The following is a 27,197-nucleotide window of genomic DNA, read 5'->3' on the forward strand; positions in this document are numbered from 1 at the left end:
AGTTTCATGGCCTCTGGAATTTTTTTTGGATATTTTCTCCAAATGATCTAAAGGTGAATGTTAAATTATTTCAAAAGCACCCAACAGAAATATATAAAATACTCATTGTAACTAAACAACTAAATAATGTGTAACATACAAATATGTTGTGCGATTACTGTACATGCATGCCATTACTCTCCAATCGAGACAGGAGAGATGTGCAACTATTGCTATGAGCAGTGTGTCATATAAAATATAGAACCCATGGAGCTTTTCCTCTTGAGTAGATGGGTGTGCCCTTCATGAAATGACGTTGACCTGTTGGTTCTTGCATAATTTGCTGTGCCATCTGTTGGAAATTCAACACAAACTTGCTCACTTGGCTGGTTATATTTTTCTGTGGCCTATTTTTCTATGGTTTCTTTCCATAGGCTCACTTTATGTTTATAGGTCTGTCTGGACTTGTATTCGCTCAGACGACCAGATAAAAAGAGAAAAAGAGAGCGCTGTATGTGTTTCTCTGTCCTAAACTCTTTCCCTGGTACCTCACGGGCCCTAATCACATCTCTCCGTTTCTGTCTCATCTTTCTCTTCTCTAATAAAAAGAAGTGCAGTATAAACTTTAATGGAGAATGGAAGCCACGCTGTATATTTCGCTCCAGTTAAGCTTTGGTGTGTTTCAGTGGCAGCTGGGGGTTAGTTGCACACTCTTTCCTACAACGGCCGGGACAACTGTAGGATAATTAGCCCGTTGGACCGCAGACTGGTGGCTCCCTGCATAGCAATCAAAATAGCGTTTTACTTTCTCTTCTTAAATTTAGTGGCGTTTGATTAAAGCCACGCTGCTGAGCCCCAATATATATTCACACAGACACATGCGGCAGAAATGGGCGACATGAATATTTCATTCAGATCATAACTCAGACAGCACTTTTCCGCTCTTTCTCACTCTTCTCCTCCATCACTTTCTCTGCATTTCTTTTCCTTTCTCTCCCTCACCCTCACCCTCACCCTCTCCTTCTCTCTCTCTCTCTCTCTTTTTCTTTTGTATAAAATCTTTATTACTTATTAACAAGACTAAAAATATGCCTATTTCCTGAGCAGATGCAGTTCTCCAGCTCAAACTGGAGGTCTAACAGGAAGTGAGGCGGGCACAGGCAAAGGCCCCGTTGGCGCGGTCTCCCGTCCGGCTCCTTCTCAGCTCGACAGCGAGAGAATCACATGGGCTGAGAGATAATTGGGAGTGACTGGCTCATTAAACCCCGCAGAATGGCTCACAGTGCGATTAAGCTCCATGCCGTCTAATATCCGTTTGTCTGAGACTGCAGGAAATCTGCATTGCCGCATTTCACATGTCAGTGATATTAAAGCAGAGGCTTCATTCATCTGTGAACGAGTGACAGGAGATTCCGGAGGTGAGTGTAGCATGCTGTTGCCTAAATAGCAGGCTTATTAAACAACACACCGCTGTCGCCTCATCTGAATTACTGAGCCGGATCCTCTTTATTGGTGGGTGGTGTGGAAGGAGGCAACCTGTAACTGAAGCTGCGTGAAAATTATGTCTGATGATCATATTCACCAAAACCATGGACAAATCTTACCCTTTCCTTGAGTTTCACTTGTAGAGCTGCACAAAAATACAACTCCCAGAATCCTTTTCACATGGCTCATTTTCTCCCGCTTCCTGTTTTGGGAGAAGAACTGGTCTGTTTTTGTAAGAGGGAGCCATATGTCTGCGCTGTGATGAAAGCCTGTCTGGCTCACAGAGGAAGTGCTTTTGCAGGCCGGTGGGAACTAGAAGGTCTGGGTGGAGGAGCAGCCCTGTTTCTCCTGGCAGAGAGCAGGTCTTCTACCCATCCAGTGTGGATGAGGAGAAAATTCAGGCAAAGCTGCAATAAACCAAGGAATGCAGGAAATGGATTTACTGCCCCTAACCCCCCCCCCCCCCCCCCCCCCTACCACCACCACCACACCCCCTTCTTTTCTCACCAGCTGCATACCTTTCGCAAAATTCACATCATAGCTTTATTTCTGCAAACCTCTTTAATTTATTCCATGCGTGCCATTATTTGCAGCCTTGCTTTTACTAATATAGGATGCCTTGGGATGGGAAAAATGCCGCTCAAAGATGGTGAACGGGAGCGGTTTAAATTCTTGAGTGTAATCCTGCCGGTACAGCTGTTGCGGCGCATAATCAATGCACTGCGCTGCCCTTCCTTCTCGCTGCAACTTTCCCAGAACTAATTGCACAGATATTTGGTGAGTTATAGTGTGGGGGTACTGCCGGGGTGGTAGAGTAGCAGAAAGAGGAATGTTTGCTGCGTTTAATAACCCGTACGTTGTTCGTTCCCTCCTCGGGGGAAATGCACGTTTTTAACCAGCAGTGCTTTACTAATGCATTGGAGAACAGTGTGTCTGTGCGTGGGGTGCGTGTTGATTGGGATCCCTGTCTACCCTGCCACCCCAGAGACGCAAGGGGGCATTTATGCCCACATCTCTTCCGCTCCCAAAAACTCTCATATTTTTACAGTGTGGTGTTTTTACAAGCAAGCGCATTGTTGTGAATTGAGTAATGCTGGTAAATGATTTTGCCATAAGAATAGAAGTGTATCAGAACACGCTGCCTTGAATGAATCACACAATATCATCAGTATGCACAATGTGTTTTTCTAATGTGTATTTGTCTGTAAAACTCTCGGGCTAATTTCAGCACGGGTAGTATCCTACAGGAGTAAGCTGCTTTTGACCTGATAAGCTCATTAAAATTCCCCACTAATTACCAGAGGCCCTATTGCCTGTAACATGTCTGGGGTGCCACAGCTTAGTACTGCAGGCCTTGTTCTCCAGCACTGTGTGTGTGTGTGTGTGTGTGCGTGTGTGTGTGTGCGTGTGTGCATGTGTGTGTGTGTGTGTGTGTGTGTGTGTGTGCGTGTGTGCGTGTGTGTGTGTGTGTGTGTGTGTGTGTGTGTGTGTGTGCACTTGTGTGTGTGTATTCAGATGTGTGTGAGAGAGGGAACCGGGGTGGGAGGGGGAGCGAGGGACAGGGAGAGAGACACAGACCAAGAGAGAGGGAGAGATGGAGAGGGGGGGAAGGAGAGAGGAAGAGGAAGGGAGAGATAGAGAGGGAGAGAGATGGTAAATTAGCCTGCACGCCCCCCAGCGTTTTCTCTGCCTTGTCGAGGCTAAACTGAGGGCAGCGGGGAGCGGGGCCTGATATGTCAGAATCTCCGCGGCAACCGATCGCTCAGCCTCGCGCCTGCCTGCACGTGCCGCCGCACCCCGCTGCGCGGCGGCCCGCCGCGTCATTTGCATCCCGGCCTAGATTGAGCCTCGCGACGGCCCAGAGCACCGCTTCTGAGGGAGTCAGCCCTTCCTCCCGTCTCGGAAAAAGGAGGTGCTTTTTCATGCTCTCTCGCACGCCGGGCTGAGCCGGAGCTGGAGTGCGCACTTATCAGCACTCCCAGAATCCTCCAGTGGCCCTGTGTGTAGGCTCTGCGTGTGGGCTCCGCTCCGCGTCTGAGCGAGCAGCACACCCGCGGCATGACTGCCCGAACGCGTGCCTGCGTTCGAGCGAGCGAGCGTGTGTGCGTGTGTGCCGACACGTGCGTGCGTGCTTTACGTGTGTACCTTGTGTGTGTACATAGTGTGTGTGTGGGTTTGTGTGCGTGTTCAAATGCTATCAGGAGGCCTACCAGGAATGAATTGTCGTACTATTGAGAAATGTGTGACACCTTTGTTCAGCCCACCTGTATTGATGTTAACCTTAAGCGGTTGTGACACGGCAGCACAGCGCCGTAGTCTCCAGACTCCGCTCACACCCGGAGAAAAGAAAGCACTTTTCTCTCGTCAGAATAGGCTACAAAGGAATCCTGTGCGATCCGGATGCTTTGGTCTGTCACGCATTTCCCTCAGGCGCTCATGATCTGTTTACTTTGTTTGTTTGTTGTCGCTGAGCGTGTTAGTTTTACTCCGCGGAGCGCTCGCTCGCAGGTAGCAGCTGGTTGGAGGCGCGCTGCTATTGGAGGGGGGCCGGGGGATTGGCAGCTTGTCCTGCCCAGGGATTCGCTGCTGCCTGCTGCCTGCAGGTTGGCACATGCTCAGGTGGTGTGTTTGCGTCTGATCGATGGACCCTATTGGTTGGAACCCTACCTCGAGGGCCTGGCTGGGGGTGGGGGAGTGGAGGGGGATTGCAGGGGGGCGGGTCTGACGGAACGGCACGTCTCTGGAAGCGTGCCGGGGGTTGGCCTGGTCTCCTCCGCTGGGATGCCCCTTAATTGGGCTCCTGTCAGCGTTCAGTTGTCTTTCACCCCGTCCCTCGCTCTCTCTCTTTCTCTCTCTCTCTCCTCCTCCCTAATCCCTCCACACAGAGGACGACACACAGATCGATCCATGTCCACATCCGCACATCTTCACATCTCATATTTATTCTCTCAAACACTCAGACACCAGTTTCCCCCAGGAGAGCCCGCTCATGTGATAAGAGCAATGTCACATACACACACAGTATTCACACGAACATACAGTACAGACACACACACACACACACACACACACACACACACACACACACATACGCGCACTTACACTAACAACCAAATTCTCACACACATTCTGCCACCAAAGCAGACACACGCAAACAAATGAACAAACATTTCAAATGCACACACACAAAATGAACACATACACACACACAAGCAGTCAACAACATCAACCCACACATAGACACTCACAACCCTTATTCTTACATCCACACAGCACACACATTGCATATTAGGAGACAGAATTAGACATAATTACACACTCGCACGTAGTAACAGGTGTGGAAAAAGAAGATAGAAACCTAAAAGGCACATACAGATCCGCATAAACATATTCTTACACAGGCTTGAAATGCACCCATGTGCAGAAACGCATACATGCACAAACTGATGCACACAACTCATATGCACACACACGGACACGCACACACACACACACACAGAGGGTGGTTGTTGGGAGGGGGGGAATGGGGGGGGTCGGAGAGTCAGCACTTCTGGACCGTAAAGTGTCCTCGGCTCCTGCCTGCTCTGCCAGCTCCTCACAAAACAAATGTCTCCTAAAGGTGACAGTGGAACAGCATCAGTCTATTCCGCCTCACAGGGTCCTAACACTCCTCAAAACAAAGGGGCCCGGGACCGAGGACACCTCGCCGCCACCGCCCAGCAGCCACGGGACGGCGTGTGCAGTGACCAGCGCTCCCCGGAGCGCCTCCTCTGCCTGTCACCCGGCTCCTGCGGGCCTTATTTACGCCTTCGGGACGGCCGGGGAGAGTAAGGGCTGATTGATGGAACTGACTAGATATTTATTATGAATGTATTTCTCATTTATTTGTGGCTCTCTCCCATTAATCTGCGGCCATGGCAGAGCCCTGTCGCTGCACGGGGGTTATTTATGACCCCCTCTTGACCAAAGAGGCGCCTCCAATTTACACAAGGCCGCAAATCACGCCTCAAATTTGGGAGCACACTTCAAAACTTTCAGGGTTTGAGTGGACAACGGCATAGAGACAAAAAAACACGGTTTTTATACGTCATGGGACAGGAACATCAGGAGAAGATGAGTGTGTCTCCTTTTACCCAACAGGCTTTCTGTTTCTCTGGCCTGTGAGGTACTGTGTCTCCCTTGTTTTCCTCCTGTGGTCGCTTCCTGGGGTAGCCTGAGGAGAAATTAACTTTACCCACAGTGCACATCCCACAAGTCAACATCGGTCCTTCTAAAACAATCATCTCCACCCCCCCTTAAGACAACATGTGCCTGGCACAAAATCCTAAATAAGAAAAATATGCTGTTTCACTTCATTTCCTACGTGTGCACCAGGCGTGCACCACCAGGCATTATAAATTGCATCGGGGGGGGGGGGGGGGGGGGGGGGGGGGGTGGGGGGGGGGAGTGGAAGATGGTCTACTTTTGAGGCGTGCTCTGAGAGTGATGAATCACCACCATCCCCCGGAACTTTGTTCAGAATTAACAAGGAGCCACGGCAAGAAGTGATCCGTTAAATAGCCATCCCCAGCTACACACAAAAATCATTAAGTGCCCAGGGATGGAGAGCAAAATACTAAACAGACAGTTATGGAAGGCACAATTACAGCAGAGGGCTTTTGGCCTCAATTATTCGTAGAATATATATGTAGTCAGGCCTTAATGAAAATGGAAGTGAGTGCCAATGCGGGCTCCGTATTAAACAGAAATGCTCCTGAAATAGTGTATGTAATCTATTCTCTTTAGAGATGCGCCTTTTAGCCATTACTGACGACTTGACAAAGCACTTACTTACCTGAAGGGAAAGTTTCTGAAGTAAAAATGCATTAGGGCAGATCAGTAATGTAGACTAAATGAAAACAGTGGAGCAACTCCCCCCGTGGGATTACATAGTTTAGCTATCAGCATTTTTTAGCGTTTTAGCAGTATGAGCACTGTGCAGAAGTAGGAGCTCACCCCCAACTCTTTCCCCGCTGCCTGGGCCCAGCCAGCCCCTGTGCTGCATAATAAATATTCACTGTGCAGAGAACAATGATGCGCTTGTTACTCAGAGCTGTCTGCGAGAATCCACCATCATTACAGCACTGTGTTCCTCTGTGCAGCCAAGCGGATCATCAACACACACAGAGACAAATACGCACACGCACCGTCACACACACACACCACAGTCACAAAGTACACGCAAGTCCTCGCCTCATTTACAAACACACACACACACACACACACTCATACACACATGCACATATACGCCACACATGCACAGTCTCACACACACACACACACAATCATAAACACATGCTGGCTCTCTCTCTCACACACACGACAGTCACAAAGTACATTCAAGTCCTCGCCTCATTTACAAACACACACACACACACACACACACACACACACACACTCATACACACATGCACATATATGCCACACATGCACAGTCTCACACACACACACACAATCATAAACACACGCTGGCTCTCTCTCTCACACACACGACAGTCACAAAGTACACGCAAGTCCTCGCCTCATTTACAAACACACACACACACACACACATACACACATGCACATATACGCCACACATGCACAGTCTCACACACACACACACAATCATAAACACACGCTGGCTCTCTCTCTCACACACACGACAGTCACAAAGTACACGCAAGTCCTCGCCTCATTTACAAACACACACACACACACACACACACACATACAAACACACACACACACATACACACATGCACATATACGCCACACATGCACAGTCTCACACACACACACACAATCATAAACACACGCTGGCTCTCTCTCTCTCACACATACACAGTCTATTGTACATAGCAGTCTATTGCTGCTCTGCCTTCCACTATCCAACCAAGTGAAAAACTCAACCAAAATCTCATCTTGTCTCCTTTTTTGTTAATTAGCACTGTTTTTCCCTACTGTTGTAGCAAGTCATGTTGGTGTATTTCCCTGATGCTGAAACAGGTTGATACTGGGAGAGCACGAGAACAGGTTGGTATAAATTTACTGTTCAGACCTGAGGAAGCACTCAGGCATTCCAAATCAGGTTACGAAAGATCACATGCAGGTTAAATCAAAAACCTTCCGTAGGCAGGTAGAGAGAGAGAGAGAGAGAGAGAGAGGGAGGACAGAGGGGGAAAAAAGAGAGAGAGAACAAGATTGCTTTGAGAGGCTAGAGGCAAGGAAGCAGAATTCTGAGTTGAAGCTTGGCGTCTTGAAAGATAGCGGCCAGGGGGATTAGAGCAGTTGAACAAATTCATAGCGGACTCTGCCAAAGCAGAGATTAAGCAGTGATTGGAAAGGTGCTGTAATTGGCCTCTCAGTAGGTGAGCCACATCCATGCTGCCAGAGACTGAGGAAGCATGCAAGGAGGCAGACGAGAGGTGCTGTTTACACAAACTTTGGTGCCGGGCTGTGGGGCGCGGTGCTGCAGGTGAAGCAGAGTAGCCTACCCGCAGTGCTGTTTGTGAACTTAAATTAGTCAGACCTCAGCAGCCGTTACAGCAACCGGATTGATTTTTCGGCGGCCCTCTGGTTTGGGCCTGGTAGCAAATACCTGTGGCTTTTATTAGTCTCCGCTCACTCCCAAAAGTCTGCCAACTCGTATAAACACGGTGGCGTGGCTGAGGGGATGTATTTTCGATGTATTTACACAGGGGATGGGTGTTTACTGTTTACTGAAAAAATCCCCTGCATCGCCTTCCTCTGGCCTTTCCGAGCTGTTTGGACGTGTCGTTGTGTGTGTTTGCACATGCGGCGAAAAGCTGGGTGTCTGCGCAAGGCGAATAGCTCTGTGTAATGTGGAACACAGCGGTGTGTCTCTGTGTAACATGATTGGTGGGGTGTCTCTGCATGCACAGTATGTTGAATAGCTAGGTATTTGTGTATGCAGCGAGCTAGGACAACTGTGTGCAGGTGAATAGCGGGTCTTTGTACAGTGAATAGCACCTTGTCTGTGCACATCGTAAATAGCAGAATCATTTCTCATCCAGGATACAGCTGGGTGGCTGCTTGTACAGTGAACAGAAGATGTGTTTTTCTGGCACTATGTTCATTTGAAGGATGACTAGGAAGGTTTTATTTCTCTCTGTGTGCATTATGTGAGTGTGAAGGGTGAATAGGAGGGCGTTATTTCTGTGTGCATTATGTTAGTGTGAAGGGTGAATGGGAGGGTTTATTTCTCTCTGTTTGCATTATGTTAGTGTGAAGGCTGAATAGGAGGGTTTATTTCTCTGTGTCTTATGTTAGTGTGAAGGCTGAATAGGAAGGTGTTATTTCTGTGTGTGTGTGTTACGTTAGTGTAAAGGGTTAATAGGAGGGTTTATTTCTCTGTGTCTTATGTTAGTGTGAAGGGTGAATAGGAAGGTGTGATTTCTGTGTGTGTGTGTGTGTGTGTGTGTGTGTGTGTGTGTTAGTGTGAAGAGTGAATAGGAAGGTTTATTTCTCTGTGTGTATGTTAGTGTGAAGGGTGAATAGGAGGGTTTATTTCTTTCTGTGTGTGCTATGTTAGTGTGAAGGGTGAATTGGAGGGTGTTATTTCTTTCTGTATGCACTGTATTTGTGTGAAGCGTGAATAGGAGGGTGTTATTTCTCTCTATGTGCGCCATGTTAGTGTGAAGGGTGAATATGAGGATGTTTGTATGTATGGCTAATCGCAGGGTGGATGTGTGCACTGTGAATTGCAGGGTGTGCTGTGTGTGTCTGTGCGATGAGTAGCAGGTTGTCATGGTGTGTTTGTCATGCACATCCTGTGAGAGCAGATAGGGATCAGCCCGTTAATCCACAACATTCTGTAGCATTTCTCTGCAGATATCATTTCATTTGAACTTTTGAAGGGTTCCAGTCAAAAGCTATTGGATACTCTTTAAATGTCAGCGGCTCCAAGTCCACGGTCTCTGCCGTCACTCAGTCCTTTCCCTTCTCTTTGTAGTTTATAGATTTTTCTCTGCCTTTTTTTCCCTTTTTTTCTTTCTCCCTTCTTTTTTTGCCATGGCCTGCAGGATAATAACAAAATGCAACTTGATAATAGGGCCCTGCTTCTGTTTCCGCCTGGGAGGGAGAGGGAGGCTCCAAGCCATCGCTTTTCCCTGATTGCCCCGGCGGATTGAATCCGACCACAATAACAATTACCCACCCTCATATTACTCAACTTCATAAGCCATTAATAGCGTTTGCACTAACCAGCATTGCTTTCTAATTGATTACTTTTGCGGCCCAGGTAATTGGAACTCAGTTTTTTACCAACCTCTGGTATCTCCTTTCGATTTCCTGGGGAATTATTATCGTGGGCGAATTTATTTATTTTATTTTACTTTAAATTAATTTGAAATGCCCAGAGGATATGAAAGCGGAAACCATGCCAAGCACACAGGGTTCCGTTCCTTTGGTTTAACCCCTTCCGCCAACGCCAGGACTGAGGGGTTGGTTTATGAAGCTGGGGAAGAAAGTATTAAAAATGAACAGCCAACAGAAGGAGTCATAAAAAAGGCTTTATTGAACACGGCACTGCAGGTCACCTCTCCTATGGGGCCTGACTTTGAATACTACTGTAGGAATGTTAAGAATAGGACTTAGACGCCTTGGTTACCACTCACCGCACATGAATTGGTTTTGGTCCAGAATATTTACAGGGTGCATTTTTTTATTCATTTCTTCTCACTCTAAACTACCCCAACTACCCCCACCTCCAACCCCACCCACACCTGCCACCATGTCCTGATGCAGTTTTAGTGCAGGGGAGGAAGTGATTTAACCCCCCCCCCTCCCCCTTCCTGCTAAACAGGAGGCTGTGTGGAGTATGACCTGGTTAAATTCCAAAGGAAGTTCCACGTCAGTCGCATGAACTGTACTGCCGAGGAGGCATGGCCAATATGTTTGGGGAAAAAAAAGTGTGAGAGAAAGAGGGAAGAAATAATGAATTAATTAAAAAAGCGCCATCCGATGAGTTTCCGTGGGAGTGCGGCAGCCCCCGCCTCCTGTCTGCCGCTCTGCTCGTACAGACACGAGTCATAAAAAATTGATTTGAGAGGGCTGTTTATCTGCGGGTTTAATGTGTGAGCATTGATTGTTCTGAGACTGAGGCAGGAGCGGGCCAAATTGGTTTATATGAGTGTTCTGTATACAAGCAGGCAAAGGTAAGAACGGGGGGGGGGGGGGGGTTGAGTGTTTTGTTCGTTTGTCTAATAACTGGAGTGTACGTGTAGCACACAGCGCGTGTTTCAATCAGGGCAAGAACGGGCGCTCGAGTGGCACCTCTCCCTCTCTGACGGCGTGTAACGCGAGCGGGATCCAGGCCCCCTAATCGAGTTTGCGACACCAGGGCGTAATCACAGCGGCGGAGCGTAATCACCAGCTTCGCAAATCAGTGTCCTAATCACATTTCTCCTTCCTCCCGTTTTTTATCAGCAGCGGCTTTTCATATTTCCTGGGCCCCGTGTTTATTGGGTTGTCTGAAATCAAGCCCCTTCCCAGAGGGACGGACGACGGTGTGAATTAGAGGCCAATCGGCCCTGCGCTTTTGTCTAACTGCTGCCAGCGCACTTTGAGAACTCCTCCGCCTTCACACTTTGATCCCCCTTGTGTCACATGTGTGGGTCCTGGAGGCCTTCATTAGAGGCAATAAATAAACACGGCTTCGCGCAGCACAGGAAGCCAGCTCCAGCGGGACTCACTGTTATTTACTATGGGGAATGTTGCCCGGTCCTTTAGCAGGACACAGATGCATTACATTAGGGCTGCGTCACAGTGAAGTGTGGGCTGTTTCTCCCTCCCTCTCCTCCACCCCACGCCTGTCTTATCTGGGTAAATGTTATTGAACCTTATGAAAGGTGGTAAATGCTAATGCAGGCAGCGAGAGGTGGAGCGTAACGCCACTGATGTGGGAAATGTCACTTCCAGGATTATCCACTCCGACTACTCCCGTCCGACTCCGCTGAAAGCGGCAGCATCTTTTTTAAAGAGTATTACAGCTTTGATTGCCTCATAGAAACACCAGTGATACTTTAGGTTTAAATGCAGGAGTTATGGGCAGTGGTAATAGCAGCAGTGTTAGATGTAGAATCAACCCCCCAAGCATAATGATTGGCTGTATTAGTAGCGGTGCTTGCAGTTGTGCTGGTAACAGCATTAAGAGGAGGAGTAGCGGTAATATTACTGAGGTTGAAATCAGATGGTCTGTGCTGACTGCTGCTGATAGCAGGAACTGTTGGCTCTCTAATAACAACCATGTAAACAGAATGGAGCGGATTGAATATTCTGTAGGTTAGGAGACTACAGAGAAATACTTTTTCGGTGACTCACTCCACGCCCCAGGCCAATACGATGGCACTTCCTCGCCAGTAACTCAGTCACCGATCTCATTTCTGCACAGATGGAGTCGCAACTTAGTGGGACGAGGAGCTAAATTGTCATCCAGTCGGGCCTGATGAAAACATCTGGGGAATTAGTCAGGGTGTCTCTCTTTCCCTTCCTCTCTCTATCTCACACCCCCTCCCTTCCTCTCTTTCTCTCTTTCGCGTTCTCTCTGTGGACACGGCTTCCTCTGTCCCTGTTGTGCTTTTCTGTTCGTCTCTTTCTTTTCTCTCTCTCTTTCTCTCCCCTCCTCCTGACCCCCCCCCCCCCGTCTCTCACTGTCTGGTCCTGTTCCAGACCACACAGTAATGCAGCCCCCTTCCCTTTGATAAATCACGCCAACAGGTGCTATAAATTGTGTGCGCTGGCAGAGGCCGGCGAGACGCGTATCCATCGCGAGGACCCGCCAGCTCTGCCCCAGTTTGTCAGCCAAGCAAGCAGCCCCATTCCCAGCCCCATCACTCATCTCCCATCACGCCCCGGGCACAGACAAATAGAATCACGCCGGATAATACACAGGCCAGAAATATATAAATAAATAGGCCAGGCCCACTAATGGCAGCAATTTATACGCTGTTCCACAGGGGGAAAGTCGAGGTAGGATGAATCCGTGGGACTCTTCGCATGGAATATATCATTAATGAGGAAAGCCACCGGTGACAATTTTGTCTGCGGGAGAATCGCTCATGGTTAAATTGTTTTGAATCGGAAACAAAAAAAAAAAAGATCGCTTTATTCATCAGGTGTGCTGTTTGGGTCCCTACCTCTCCAGGCATTATTTCTTTCTCATCTCTCTCTTCTTTTGTTTTTCAATTTGCTCGTTTTGTTACACTTTCCACATATGACTGACATGGGGAAATGAATGAATGTTTTTTCAGTGACTGGCAGGATACATACACTATATGGACAAAAGTATTCGGACGCCTGACCATTACATTGTAATGACATTGTATTTAAATACATATACTTTAATATGGAGTTGGTCCCCCTTTTGCAGCTGTAACAGCTTCCACTCCTATGCTTTCCACAAGATTTTGGAGTGTTTCTGTGGGAATTTATGCCCATTCATTCTGTAGAGCATTTATGAGGTCAGGCACTGATGTTGGACGAGAAGGCCTGGCTCGCAATCTCCGTTCCAGTTCATCCCAAAGGTGCTCGATGGGGTTGAGGTCAGGGCTCTGTGCGGGGCCAGTCAAGTTCTTCCACACCAAACTCATCAAGCCATGTCTTTATAGTCCTTGCTTTGTGCACTGGGGCACAGTCATGTTGGAATAGAAGGGCCTTCCCCAAACTGTTGCCACAAAGTTGGAAGCATAGCATTGTCCAAAATGTCTTGGTATGCTGAAGCATTAAGATTGCCCTTCACTGGAGATAAGGGGCCTAGCCCAAACCCTGAAAAACAGGTGTGGCCAAATACTTTTGTCCATATACTTTCAGCATAGCTCAAACTCTCTTAGTGGTGAACGTTCTTGTCTTGAACAAGAGCAACTACTAACAATAAATAACATACATCATGATGTGTCTGCACCATCCTGACGACAGTCATTGCTGGATAAAGCATGGGAGAGTTTATGTTTGTTGTTTTGTTTAATTCATTGTCACCTGCATCAGTTGTGTACTCTCTCAGCGTAAATCGGGTGGGATTAAAATGAAAAGACAGAGATAAATAAAAAAATAAGGTTTCTGAGAGCTGTAGTTAAAGGCCAGGAAGTGGCACCTAACAAGGGGAAGAGAACAGTGTGTAAATTAATGATGAGATTGCGGGGGGGGGGTTGCTGATGACACCCAGGGTATGAGCCAGTGCTGGAGGCCGGCGCAGTAACGATGTTAGCAGCTCACTTCTCAGCACTGCTCTTCATTACAGTTTACTCCATTCACTCTTATTATGCCCATTATTACGCTTAAAAACACGTTTCAGCCTTGCCAGAGCAGGCGTGTTCACACCGTGAAGCGTAGTCAGGGATGCTCTTAACACCAGCGCAGACTCGGTGCACATTGGTATGCGCGCTGAAGCGCAGGCCCACGAATAACACCGTCTTCTGGCTGAATGGGAAATGCGTGGTCATCAAAGAAACAATTACCAAATGATAATAACAAAGGGCCTCTGACCGATAAACAGCAAGTTGCTCCTTTGTTTTTAATATATAATTAAAGTGAAGCAGAGAGAGTGCAGCAGGCAGGCGCCGAAGGAGCTGTGGCTCTGTGCCGCCGATGACAGCTCCCGGCTAATTAGCCCAGGGGAGATATTAGGGAACGATAGCTCTTCAGAGCCACTGTCTCTTTTATAAGAATATAATGCTTAAATACTTTTAATTGAAACTCTGTGGCCGTCGTCTGCCTCCGCACTGCCAGGGTGTTCCCATAAAAGATGTGTTTACTGGGCTGTCAAATCAAGGAGACGGTTCTGTCCTTCAGCATTCCCCCTCCGCGGCACAAAAAAACGCTTAAACCGCTGCAGGCTCGTCCAGTTCCCTCAGAGACGTCCTCCGCCACCACGCAAGAGAACACGGGTTAGTCTTATCCCCCCGTGCCTGATCTGAAAGTGAAGCACGGAGAGCAAGAGTCTGCTGCCATTGTTGGGGAAAAGTGCATTTAATCACTCCAACTTAGTGTGATTTACAAGCCTCCTCTCCTAGTATACTTCAGCCAATCATATTAAAGAAATAAATAACCCGACCAGTAAAAGAGAAGAGAATGGATTGGAATGTTAATCAGACGTTGGGGGGGCTGAGCGATATTATTTGTCGCCGGTGATGTCATCTCGTCTATCTCGGAGCAGTTCATTACAGTAATGGAGAGGCCGCCGTGTGCACGCTAGGCGCTGTGGCGGCTCCCTGGTTTTATGGCGGGTAAAGTGCTTTCATCTGTGAATTCATTAGGGGCCCGCATCACCCCTGCGTCGGCAACCAGCCTGCTGAGTCAACGCGCGGTGCAGTCTGAACCCGTCCTGACAGGGGCGGGCCCACACTCACTGGACCTAACGGCTGCTGGCTGGGCCGTTCGCTCACGCAACAGATACCGGGCTATGTGAGCAAAGCCGAGATCAAACACCACCTTTTGAAATATCTAATCTTCAGCTGTTGTGTTGACAAGCACACCTAAGCTGGAATATAGTTTTTGTGAATTTTGCAGTTTTTGACTTGTGGAAAACACTCAGATTCTGAGTAGTGAGACTCTACACATTCTCTCCCGCTGGGCAGTAGCTTTTCTTGCAGGGTTATAGTCTCTCTTGCAGGGATATAGTCTCTCCTGCAGGACCACAGTCTCTCCTAAAGGTCCAAAGTATCTCCTGCAGAACTGTAGTCTCTCCTGCAGGGACACAGCCTCTCCTGAAGCACAATGCTCTTTCCTGCAGGGCTGAAGTCTCCCCTGCGGGGCGTGAGCTCGTTCTTAGCACATGGGTTTTTTTTTTTTTTTTTTTACGAGACTCATTCCATTGATTCCATTCGCCTGCGGTCTCCTTTTATTGCCCTCTCCTCTGTGTCTGCCATGCCCGCGCAGACTCCTCCTCCCGTTTCTCCGCTGCCGGAGCAGCCCCGCGGGGCGGCCACCTGTAGAGGCTGAGCCTCCCCCGTGCCACTGGTTCCAGTTGCACATCAGTGTATACCGACCGCAGAAAACATCTGCGATAAATGCAGAGCTGGGGGACTGGGCCTTCCTGCACCTCCTTCTCACTTCCTCTTTTTATTATTCCAATGACTTCACTGTTCACTGCTCAAGAAAAAAAAAAAAAACTCCTGCTGACAAAAGTAGCAAATAACAAAAATTAGCATGTCTGTTAGTAGCTTAAACATATGTTGGTATTCTTTGCTAAAAACTGTAAATGTGAATAACATCGGCTTTCTGCAAGCAAGCCACTACACTTTTGAAATATAGACACCTGTTCATAGAGCAAGGGAACATTTTCCAAGCTGTTCTTCATGAATATTAATATCACAGCTATTATTGTTGTGTTGGTATGAAGGTTGACGAATGTCAGGGGTTGTTAGGTGTGAATTTAGAAAAAAAAATGTTTTATTTTATTTCTTATTTATGACAGCTGCTGATTTAATGTCTCTGTTGGGGGTATGATTGTGTCGGGTCTGTTGTGTTTTCACATTATAATGATGAACATGCAACACACAGATATCAGTGATATCTTAGAGGCTTGAGCTCTGCTAGATCTGCTAATAAGATGATAATGAGAATTGTCAAGTAGTCAAGCATGCTTCACTCATCAGAGAATGAGTTAATGTGGGCATGTGGGCAGTGTTACATGCTGTTGTCATGGTTTATGTAAGAAGTATAGTTTATTAGATTACATTATTTATGTACTTAGCAGATACCTTCACCCACGGGGGGTTTGCATAGCTTACACTGTACACCAGTTCCATTCATGCAGCTGGAAATTCACAGAGTTAATTCGGTCATGCATGTGTTTATGTCATGCACAAATGTAATGCATATCTAAATAGGTATCTGTTTTATTAACGCCTGTGCCAGGCACCCAAACAGGGGCGTGGTGGGGAGAAAGCTTGAAGGATGTGGGTTCGAGTGCAGTCTTGAAACAGGCCTCTGTGCTATTTAGCAAGGGTGACTGTTTCCTTGAGTCCTATGGTGACTGAGCCCCATAGAAACCATACGCATTGTGAGTTCACCCTCTTAGCAACTCGTTGAACTTGTTAGCATGTAAAACAGTATAATATTTGGGTTTGTGAACTGACAGTGTGGGACTTCGGTTCATGGCAGCAAGAGGCAAAAAACATCTTTGCTTGGTCATTTTTTGTGCAGGCTCTTGTCGTGTTTGCTTGTGTGATTAGTAAGCGTGTTCCTCCTTAGCCACCCACACTCCCGCACATACACACTTCCACTCAGCGACTGTGGTATTGAGCTGTATCACTTCGTATCTTCCATGCCTTTCTTCTGTGAGGAGCAGAAGTCAGAGCAGCTTCACTGAGACCACATGCACAGGAAGCCGAGTGACCCTCACCTCCTGCCTCTGGACTCCTTGGAGAGGCACCCCCCACCCCCGCCCCCCCCCCATTTCACTGATCTCACATGTTACCGCTCCCTCACAGGCTCTTTGCTATTGGATTCTTCCTAAGGAATTGGAGTTTCCCAGTCCCACCCCCTTCTCCAGGCTCTGCCCCTGCCCCTGCCCCCGGGGTGATGGCTGTCTTACCACACCCCCCCCCAAGGCCAGCGTGCCGAACCTACTCTGAAGGCCTGATCTCATGCTGAGCTCAGTGCTCAGCACACAAAGGCCATCTGTCTGCTCCCCCCCACCCCCCCATTTCACAAGAGCCCACATCCCAGCCAAACCGCTCTGGCCACTCTCCCTCCCCCACTCCCAGCTTTGTCAACCTCTTCCATACCAGCCCCCAGCCAGCACGCATTCCTTTACTACATGTCCAATTGCTTGTTTTTTTCCCCTCGTGCTTTCTGTATGGGTGTGTGCGTATTTTCTAGTATGTCCGTCATTTTGTCAGTGAGTCTTGGGTTTTTGTGGGGGTGTTGTGTGTCTCTGTGTTTTTTGTATGTGTGTCACGTGTGTCTGTTTGTTAATTCGTCTGTGTCAGTGTTATTGTTTGTGAGTGTTTTCATGTTTTGGTGCACAGGGTTATTAGTTGTGTGTTGTTTGGCCGTTGTGTGTGTCCATGTATATGTCCGTGGGACGCTGTGTGCTTTCGTGCGTGTGTATGTGCACGGCTCAGTGTGTGTATACATGTTTGTGTGTGTGAGCTGGCACGCATTTCAAAGATCTGTTTGTTTTCACCATCCTCCGTGAGCCAGCATTTCGTGTGTGTCCCTGAAGGAGATCGATTCTCTGAGAGCTCATGACTAACCTCTGGGAAGCTGCTGTAATGAGTTCAGATCTCAGGGCACTGACTCAGACCTGACAGCGTTGACACTGTCCTGCCATGGGGGCCAGTGAGAGAGGAGGCCGGAGTCACTGATCACTGATCTCCATTCATTCACGGCTTCGTGGCCCCCCTCTCTCTCCCCCTCGCTCGCCCCGTGTAAATGAAGAGGTGAAAGTAGACTGCAGACGTTTCATTTCTTACCAATGGCTTGAGCCTGCCAATTTGCTTCTGTACTGTAGAGGGGAAAAATAATGAACTTTGCACTTGTGTGTGTGTGTATGTGTGTGTGCGTGTGTTTTCCACAGAGGTGTGTGTAAACATCTAAATGTGAAGATATAGGCTATATGGCAGGCTTATTTAAGACTCAGCAGCTTTGCTTCACAGCAGTCTGGTGGGGCGCGGGAGGTGTGACCTGCTGGGGTGGACAAGGCAATAAGCCGCAGTCTGCAGTTTCGCAGATGAAAGTGTGTGGGGGTAGAGGCAGAGGCAAGAACGGTGGGGGGGGGGGGGGGGGGGGGGGGGGGACTATTTGTCACTGTGTCCACAGACGCGCGCGAGACCCGGCCGAACTGACAAAATGAACGGCTTTCGATGACACATGCCAGATTAAAATGCATTTTCTACCCCTTTGCTCCTGGAGAGCACTCGTTTGTTTCGCCGCGTGTCCAGCCCACTGAGAGGAGAAGTGCTCCTCGCCGGGAGCAGGCCCCACCGCCCCCGTCGCAGCGTTGCATTCTGGGACACGCCGGCTGCAAGAGGCGCACTGCAGTGTGTATGGAAATTATTTCCACTTGGAAGCAAATGTCCTCGTACTGTTAATTCCAGTGTTCCACGTTGAAGATTGATAGGCCTAACCTAAAATGAGCTCAGCAAACAAAGGCAGATTAAATTGATTAAGGCGCCTTCCACATGTGCGTGATCTAATAGCGTGAGCGGGAGTCCCAGGAAAGCTTCGCCTACCTTGACGGCGTAATTGAAGCGATAATTGTAGTATTAACAACTTTGTAACACCAAAGATAAGATGAACGTGAAACGTGTCGTTGGGAGTATGACGAATGGCACAATGTCGGTGCTGCTTATGGGAAATGAGATGGCCTGACTGAAGGAAAAAAGAGCATGAGATCATTACATGTCCAAAACACGATGATAAACATCGCCGTTGTTTGCGGCCTTCTGCTCCTCTTGCGTGCCGCTGCGGCAGGCCGCTGTCATCTGGCTGAGTTAGGAGGCCGTCGCTGCATCCTGCTCCTACCATTGTTCCCCTCACTCTTCCTTCCAGAAGCGCTCTGTCCTCGGTCTGCATGTCATCCGCGTGATGCCCACTTCCTGTCAGCCCCGTTCTAGGCTTCTCAAGCTGCTCATTTGGATTAATGTCAGCTATGAAATAATTAACGTTAATTAACGTATCTTTGTTGTTCTGTATTCACTGACTGCGCATCAGGGTGTTTATGTTTACCGTTATCGATCGCACCGAAAGCTGAGGTGTGGAGGCGGCCCGCTCAGATGCCCGGGCTGTGCGCCGGTCCAAACGCATACCGCAGCTGTGCCGTCAGTCTCAGAGCCAGGCCGCTGGGGAGCGGGCGGGGGAGGGGGGCCTCGAAGGGGGGGAGCGACAGAGAAGGGGTCCGGAATGTCCCGGGGCAGTGTCTTTCGCACCCTCCTGCCAAGCCGCCCTGCACCGAGGTCTCACCTCGCCCCCCGCTGGCTCTCTAACCAGTGGGATGGGAGCCTGGCACACAGCTGCGAGGCTGTTTTAATTAGACTCCTATCGTGAGTCTCCCCCCAACCCCACCCCCCCATCACACCGACACACAGACACATACGCACACACACACACACACACGCACCAACATGCACGCTCCTTCTGCCAAGTTTATTTAGTGACCCAGAGCCCCTGTATGAAACTGTGGGCCAGATGTCTTTACAGTACAAGGGTTCTGTCTGAGTAACGCCTGCACCGCTACAGGTCAGTGCCGGGGCAGAGCAACGGCCGTACACCTACTCGTGCCACACGTCAGGCGACCCCAAGGGAGACATGGGCAGGGGCCTTCCTCACGCTCTGCTCCTCCGCCTCCTCTTCCTCACCGCGTGCCGATGCACCCCCAGGCAGGCTGCCCCGGGCTCCGAAAACTCATCAGTGTCAATAAAAAACAAGGCAAAGATGAATCACGGTGAATCAGACGCGCACACGCTGCTTGTTTCTTTTAATCGAGTTTTCCTTTCCTTTTGTCATAGTTATTCTGAACAGACCTCATTTGTTGGTTGTGTAAGCGCGTTTCATAAGCGGCCTAAGTTGATTAAGAGCAATGTCAGAAGAATAATTACCCGGGATCTGCTGAGGAATTTTCATACATGCTTGCTAAAGCACTGGAGGTGAGTAGGGGACAGCCTACTTGTGAGCCGGTCGCTTTAACACATTTTTTTTTTTAACTCTTGGACCAGATTTGTTGGCATAGATCTGTTTTGCACTTTCATGAATATAAAAGGGCCCGAGTTCCACTTGTTCAATTTGCTGAGGTCAGACATTAACAAGGAGCCATATTCATTTCTCCTTGATTTGCTTTTCTAATGCGTCCCCTCACTGAGCGATTGACATTTTAGCCTCGGCCCATGTAACGCGACACAGGGATGGCCATCCTGACTTTCACCAGGTCGTTAGTCCGGCCAGCTTTCCTTTGTTCACACCCCCTGAGCAAATCTGTACGACCTTCCAGCTCTCATCCCCACTCCCCCCCCCGGACACCACGGCCTCCTGGCCCAGGTTAATGGCACATGGCGTCCGTGAGAGACAGGGGCACGCGGGCCGCGGGGGGGAGGCAGAGCAGGCCTCGCCCCCTCAGCACGGCGCCCCCGGAGCAGACCACGCCGCGTGAGCCGCCCTGCCCCGCCATTACGCTGCCAGCGGGGCTATCGCGTGATCGATGGCGCTCCCCGCGCGGTTGTTGCCCGGGCAATGACGAGGGGAGAGAGAGAGAGAGAGAGAGAAAGAGGAGTCGCTCCAGCAGCTGCTCTCTCTCTCTCTCTCTCTCTCTCTCTTGACTCACCCCGGCACCTTCAGTAACCCGCGCAAACGACAAGGACGAGGGGGGGATTGACACCCACAGGCGCGCCGACAGGTGGGTCTCGCGGTGAGCCGACGCCACAGCTGAGCGCAGACAAAACAAAACGCAGCTGTTCCGTCCACACAAAGACGACTGTTCCCCAACTGGAGAACACAGGAAGGTGAGGGAAAGGGAGGGGGGGGGAGTGATAAAGGGAGAGAAGGAGAAAGAGAAAGAGAGAGAGAGAGAGAGAGAGAGAGATGGCTGCCTTTCTCACAGGGCTCCGTGGCACAGTCATGTTTACATAAAATGGACAAATCAAGGGGATCTGAGATGAAAGACAAAGAGGAACACATTTTCATTCTTGGTCAGGAACCGTTTGCTTTGCTTTTGCCCAGATGTGCCCTGTTGTGTTTTTGAATCCCCACAGACTGTGAAAATTGCACTGTGCCTTATCGATCTCTTCTCCCCTCAAAGCAATGTGTGGGCAAATTAAAGTTGTGCTTTCTACCTCTTTTGCTTTTTTTTCTTAAGTTTTGTTAGTACCCAGAGTTGTGGATGTCACAGTGAAGTATATAAAAAATATGCCGCTAAAGGACATTTGCCCAGGAGGCTTACAAAAAAAGCTTTTCTTTAGCAAATATTGACATTTATGGTGCATAAGCTTCCCAGACTTCCACCAGACTTCCATGGAGTATCAGCATGCATTCAGACAGTGGTCAGACGCGAAGCGCGCGTCTGCGGTATGTGGTCATGGAGGCAGTTTGGAGTGCTCTCAGAAGCGGGGCTCAGACAAGGCCCACACACCTCCCCCACCCCTCCCGCACCTCCCCCAGGGCTCCCTCCGAGCTCCCTGCTGATCTCTCTCTGCTGCTCCACCGCCAACAGGAAAACCTTCAACAAATGGGTTGTCCCCTCCCAGGCCACCCCCATTTCACAGGGCCCCGAGACACATGCTGCACAGCTGCAGGGTGGAACTGCAACAAGGCCCCTCCCAGGGTGCACACACACACATGCACACACAGTCACACACACATACTCTTATATACACTTTCTCTCTCTCTCTCTCTCTCTCTCTCACACGCACACACACACACACACACACAGACACACACCCACACACGTGCACGCACACGCTCTCAAGCACACACACACACACACACACACACACACACACACACACTCTACCAGTCACTGAAGATTTATGCATTTATTAGATTTTATATTTATATTTATTTGTTTGTCAGTATGTCCTATATTTTTGGTGCTTTCCTTTTATTACTTGAAAAGTGTTTTTCTTCCTGTAAACTGGTAAAGGGGAAGCTCTTTGTTGTGGGTGGCTTTCAAGAATACAAGCTTCAACACGACAGCTTTTGATCTGCAGTGATTTACCGAGTTAATTTTTTTATATAGTTTGTCCTTTGAATAATTTGAGCATGCAAAATTCTTTGAAAAACTTCTCAGTTCAACCAGGCCTGTAGATTGATCACAACCAGGAATGTTCCTACACGCACATGCACTCTCATACGCACACATAAACACACGCCTGCACACACATACACGCTACAACCCAGAATGCAGCGTACAAATCACTATGTAATTTCCCTTGAACAGTGCTATGTCCTTCGGGTGCAGGTTTTATTGCTAAGGTAGTCCATTATTTGCACTTACTTTGCTCAAAGTCAGTTTTGTATCCTGTTAAGACTTTATAGGCCTCACTCTGGCTCAGCGTGAGGGCCTGGTAAGGAGTTTTGTATGGGCGGGGCCTTTGGAGATTACAAAAGCAGGCCTTTCCCACTGGGAGGATGTGGGGTGTTGTTTACCCTGCGCCCCTCACAGCTGGTCAGAGACAGCCGCCTCGCCTCCGCCCAGTCTGACCCGTGCTCCCTATTGCAACACCGGACCGGTGCTGACCGCTGTCACACATCCTGAGCAGCTAAATATGTTTTACTGCTCTGAGAGAGAGGTTAGTGTTCAGACTGCGCGCTTTAAAAGGCAGGTATCCTAAACGGAACCACCTGTTCCCTCTCAGCACAGAAGCCCCGCTGTACTCTGGGATTCCCCCCCCCCAGCGCAGGACTGAAGGAGGGAGAGAGGGTGGATTTATGTGGAGAAAGATCGAGTCCCACAGGGACGACAGTAAAAACCATTTCCCATCATGAAAATTATTCAGTGGGGTGACAGGGACCAACTGTGTCAGAGTTAGAACAATGAGCTAAAGTCCAAAGAACGCGGGTGCAGTGGAGCGCGCAGTACAGGCAAGGCCCTGGGGTGTGTGGACAGAGGACAGCGGGCTGGTTAAAGGCCAGGTACGCAGAGAAATGAGACAGTTGTGCTACTGCTTAACTGCCGTCTTTTCATCTAGACTTCTTTATGTATTTTAATGAGCAGTCAGGAGCTGGACCGAAGGGGGGGGCTCAGCACTTCTCTCCAGGCCTAATTGGGCTTGTGAGCGAGGAGCAAAGGGTCCCCCTTGAAGTCTCTGCCGAATAACAGCCAGGTTTTTCCCAGCTAATGTGTTTGCTCTCACTCCTGTCTCAGGTGGAGTGTGTCCCGCACTCAGTCTCTGCACCGCCGAGGTCAAGGTTTCCATAATATCGCTATTTACATGTCCTGAATGACAAATCATCTGCCATCTTCTCAGCGCAAACTGCCCGCTGCAAGGCTGTCAGTGCAGCTGTGGATTTCTGTGGATGCGTGTGTGTGTGTGTCTGTGTAAAGCATATGTCTGTGGTCAGCTGCAAACATATTTAATCAAGACTTGCTTCATTTAGCCTCGGGGAGTTTAAGTCAAAGACAGTCTGTGCCGTCCAATCTCATCACCAATTTATTCGTACTTTATTTATTTATTCTTTTTTTTATTTAATTACTTATTCATTTATTGCTCTTAGAAAACATTTTCTGTCTCCACTGCGGCAGCAGGAGATGGAAACTTAGGAACGCTCTGATAATGTAACAGTCAGGTGTTAACATGGGGGGGGGATTGAGCTGAGGTATGTTTCCAGCACGCAGTGAGACAGAGAGTGTGCGTGTCTGCTCTCCTGCCTTCGTCACTTCATTGGGTGGAGGCCGCTTTAGACAGCGGGTATGAATTCCTCCTGCACAAGTGACATCAGATCTCATTCCAGCCAGGTGCTGATTGGTTTGTACCCCGGCTGCATGCCTCTCATCCCCCCCCCCGGTGACAGCGCACGGCCGAACCGTCGCGCCTGCTTTATGGGCCCGGATCTCTCCGGCTCCGGCCCACAATGGGCCCGCAGATAAATAAGGAGGAAGCGTGAGTGCGAGGGGCTCCTGGGAAGGGCGTTTTAACGGCGGCGCCGTCGCGGGCCCGTTAGCGCTCTGAGAGATGGTGGCGAGATAAATGGGCGCCGCATTGCGCTGGCAGCTTCCCCCTGGTGACAGCGCGCTGTCTGAGCTCGCCGAGCGCTCAGGCTCCGCACGCTAATGACCGGGACTCGCTGCCCCCACAGAGCACGGTTTGGGATCGCCCGGCCTTCCCGTGGAGGGGGGAACACCGCAACGAGCAATTATTCACCGCTACTGTGTGCGGAAGGAGGCGTCTGTGACATTTGAGATAATGGCATCTGAAATCGCTCGGAAACATTTTAATTGCGACGGGTTTACGTGAGGATTTCAATTGCTGTTTCAATTGCGTGTATCTAATTTGTTTAATTTTTTTTTTTTTTTTTTTTTTTTTGGTCGTCCCTCAGTTAACTCTGGAGACGGGATCGACTACAGCCAACAGAAGCGGGTGAACATCGGGGACCTGATCCAGGAGACCCTGGAAGTGTTTGAGCGCTATGGGGGTGAAGACGCATTCATCAACATCAAATACATGGTCCCCACTTACGAGTCCTGCCTGCTGAACTGAGAGATCTCTACAACCAGCACCCCCACCCCGGCACCGTCCATTTCACCTCTTGACCCGTCCGAACAACCATTGTAAATTATTAAAGTCATAACCACACATCATTATTTCATTTTTCTATTTTCTGAATGTAACACCATAAAGTTACACTTACTGAAAGACAGTGAATGCAGATTATTTGATGAAAAAAAGCTGTCAATAAAGCACCGATATTGTGTAAATGCTGCACATTTGTATTTTGTTCTTTTTGATATTAGAGAAACATTCTTACTAAACACTCTTTGATTCACTTTATGGGTTTGTTTTACACTCAGAAAAAGAGACCTCGGATGAAACTGCATGAATTCCTTATGCTTATGAGAGGAAGATCCATTGACTTATGGTTGTTACAGCACAATTACAGAAGTAACAGAAGTAAGGATTATACTGTTGCAATGTTGTACATAAATTTTTTTGATTAAAGCAGTCAGCAGCAGTCAGGGAAAGATTAGGTCCTTTCTGCAAATGGCATTTTGAAAACTATAAGCATCTATCTTTCAGCATTTCTATTTAGCAAGTCTTTTTAGCAATCTGTTAACTTTTAGAATTTTATAACCCATTGAAAATGTGCATGGCGTGATCGAATCAAAGAGGTCTCGATGTGCAGGCACTCCCCCAAACCTCCCAGCCTTAGTTCTCTGTCTGTGCTGATGGAGAGCAGGAAGTTTTGTTATGGCTGTTGGGAAATGGCAGCCGCGCCGGAACGTGCCTGAGCATGCTGGGATATACCCAGCGGAATGAAGGCAGGCAGCATTCCTGCATGTCGCTCGCTCTCTGCCACAGATGTTTGTAACCTATTCTGTTGGGTCTGAGCTGCGCTGGTCCCGAGTACAGAGCTTCTCCGAGCTACGGCGAGGAGGGGGAGGAAGTTCACTCTGAAATAATATTACTGCAGAACTGGATCTGTTTACTGCCAGTGTCCCTTAGCCTCTTGGCTTGGGGTTCAGAGCTGTGAAGAGCCCATGGTCAGAGTGAAAACCAACTTAACTCGGCTGATGTGGGTTCAACTAGATTACCATCATCTGTCTGAGCGCTCGGCATGTTCAGCACAAAGATTTCACTCTGCATTAGGCAAACGATGAGTCTTCAAGTTGAAGGTTTTTTTGTTTTTTAAATGCTTACCATGAACAGATGGCTAAATGTACATTTTTTTTTACATTTTTAGCATTGAGCTTCGGGACGTTTCACTCATCACACGCGCACACACGCAGGCCACTGCATCAGCCCTGTACCACAGCCACAGCCTCCTGTCTCTAATCACTCTCTGATTTCACACGCCTTCTCTTTCAGGAGGGAGCACTGCTGACATTTATATGTCTGTCAGGGTATGTGTCAGATGCTTTGGAAAAGAAGACGCAGAGGGGTTGCTTTTTCCTGCTGGTTCATGACTGTAGTGTGAGTGTGTTCGCTGTCTTGCCATTTCCTTGCCCCACGCCTTTAAAGTGGCTGTATCCACTCCATTCCCCATGCGCAGTCTGTCTTTGACATCATCAGAGCTGCTCTCTCTCTCCCGGCAGAGACACCTGTTACCTACTCCATTTCACCTAGCATAGAGTCTTGTCTGTTACTCTAGCAGCGAAGAGCCACAGACTCCTCTCTCCTACCCTGCCTCTCCCAACAAAGAACCCTGTCTCTTACTCTGCCTCTCCCAGTATAGACCCAAACCATCCTCTTATACTCTGCTTCTCCCAGCATAGAGCTGTGTCTCATACTCTACCTTTCCCAGCACTGAGCCACAACGCCCTGTGTCCTATTCCACCAGCTCTGATTCTTCTAACAAGCTGACTATGCATTAGCCAGAGAAATGCTCTGTGGGCAATTGGGAGATAGAGAAACGTGGAGGAAAAAAAAAACACAGACTTCTTTGTCCCTCTTTCTCTAACGTCTTCTAACATCTTCTAACATCTCTATTTCTGTCAATAAATGAAGTCTCTCTTTTTTGCGGTTCAGGAATCAGTCATATCAGTCTTATCATTCATGTGATTTCATCTTTCTGTCTGTTCCAGCCAGCAAACTCCAGCCCTCATTCCCATGCAGGCAGAGATTGGGTGAAAGTCAGGGGCACTGGGGTGAAGTTATAGATCACCCTATGGGTCCACTGTTGTGGTCAAAGGGGTAGGCAGGGTGAAGTGGCGTTCATCTGGAACGCGACCAATTTGGAACACCGGGGGGATATACACCTCACCGCCCCCCAGCGGAATTTATGAAATGAGATTATTCTTTCTGTGCGCGTGAGTGAGTCACAGATGAGATTCGACAATGCACCAGCATCCGCACAAACAAGCCACACGCCTCCCCTCCTACAGCTCATTAACACAGGGGGAGCGGTTCTGCCTTGCACGTGCCATTTACGCATGACGCTGGGCGGTCAAAAGCGTCCACAGGTCCTCAAATCAAGGGCCGGAATCCACACAGACTGGATTTCCCATTGTGCACGGTTAGGTTCTATCACAAGGGTTAATCTATGCAAAATGCAGCTTGGTTTTGTGGTATTGGGACTTGACAAACGTGGACTTTGGAGGTGAA

General features: G+C 48.8%; 1 protein-coding gene across 1 annotated transcript in view; it reads left to right on the forward strand.

The window, feature by feature from the left end:
- Positions 1-24,765, forward strand: part of pacrg (PARK2 co-regulated) — a 106,272-nt gene extending 81,507 nt beyond the window's left edge. The window contains exon 5 of the mRNA XM_036542981.1: positions 24,475-24,765. Within this exon, the coding sequence (XP_036398874.1) occupies positions 24,475-24,635 (161 nt within the window). The 3' untranslated portion in view covers positions 24,636-24,765. The remainder of the gene's footprint in view (positions 1-24,474) is intronic.
- Positions 24,766-27,197: the final 2,432 nt, after the last annotated feature.

Source organism: Megalops cyprinoides, chromosome 12, assembly GCF_013368585.1.
Source record: "Megalops cyprinoides isolate fMegCyp1 chromosome 12, fMegCyp1.pri, whole genome shotgun sequence".
NCBI classification, from domain to species: Eukaryota; Metazoa; Chordata; class Actinopteri; order Elopiformes; family Megalopidae; genus Megalops; species Megalops cyprinoides.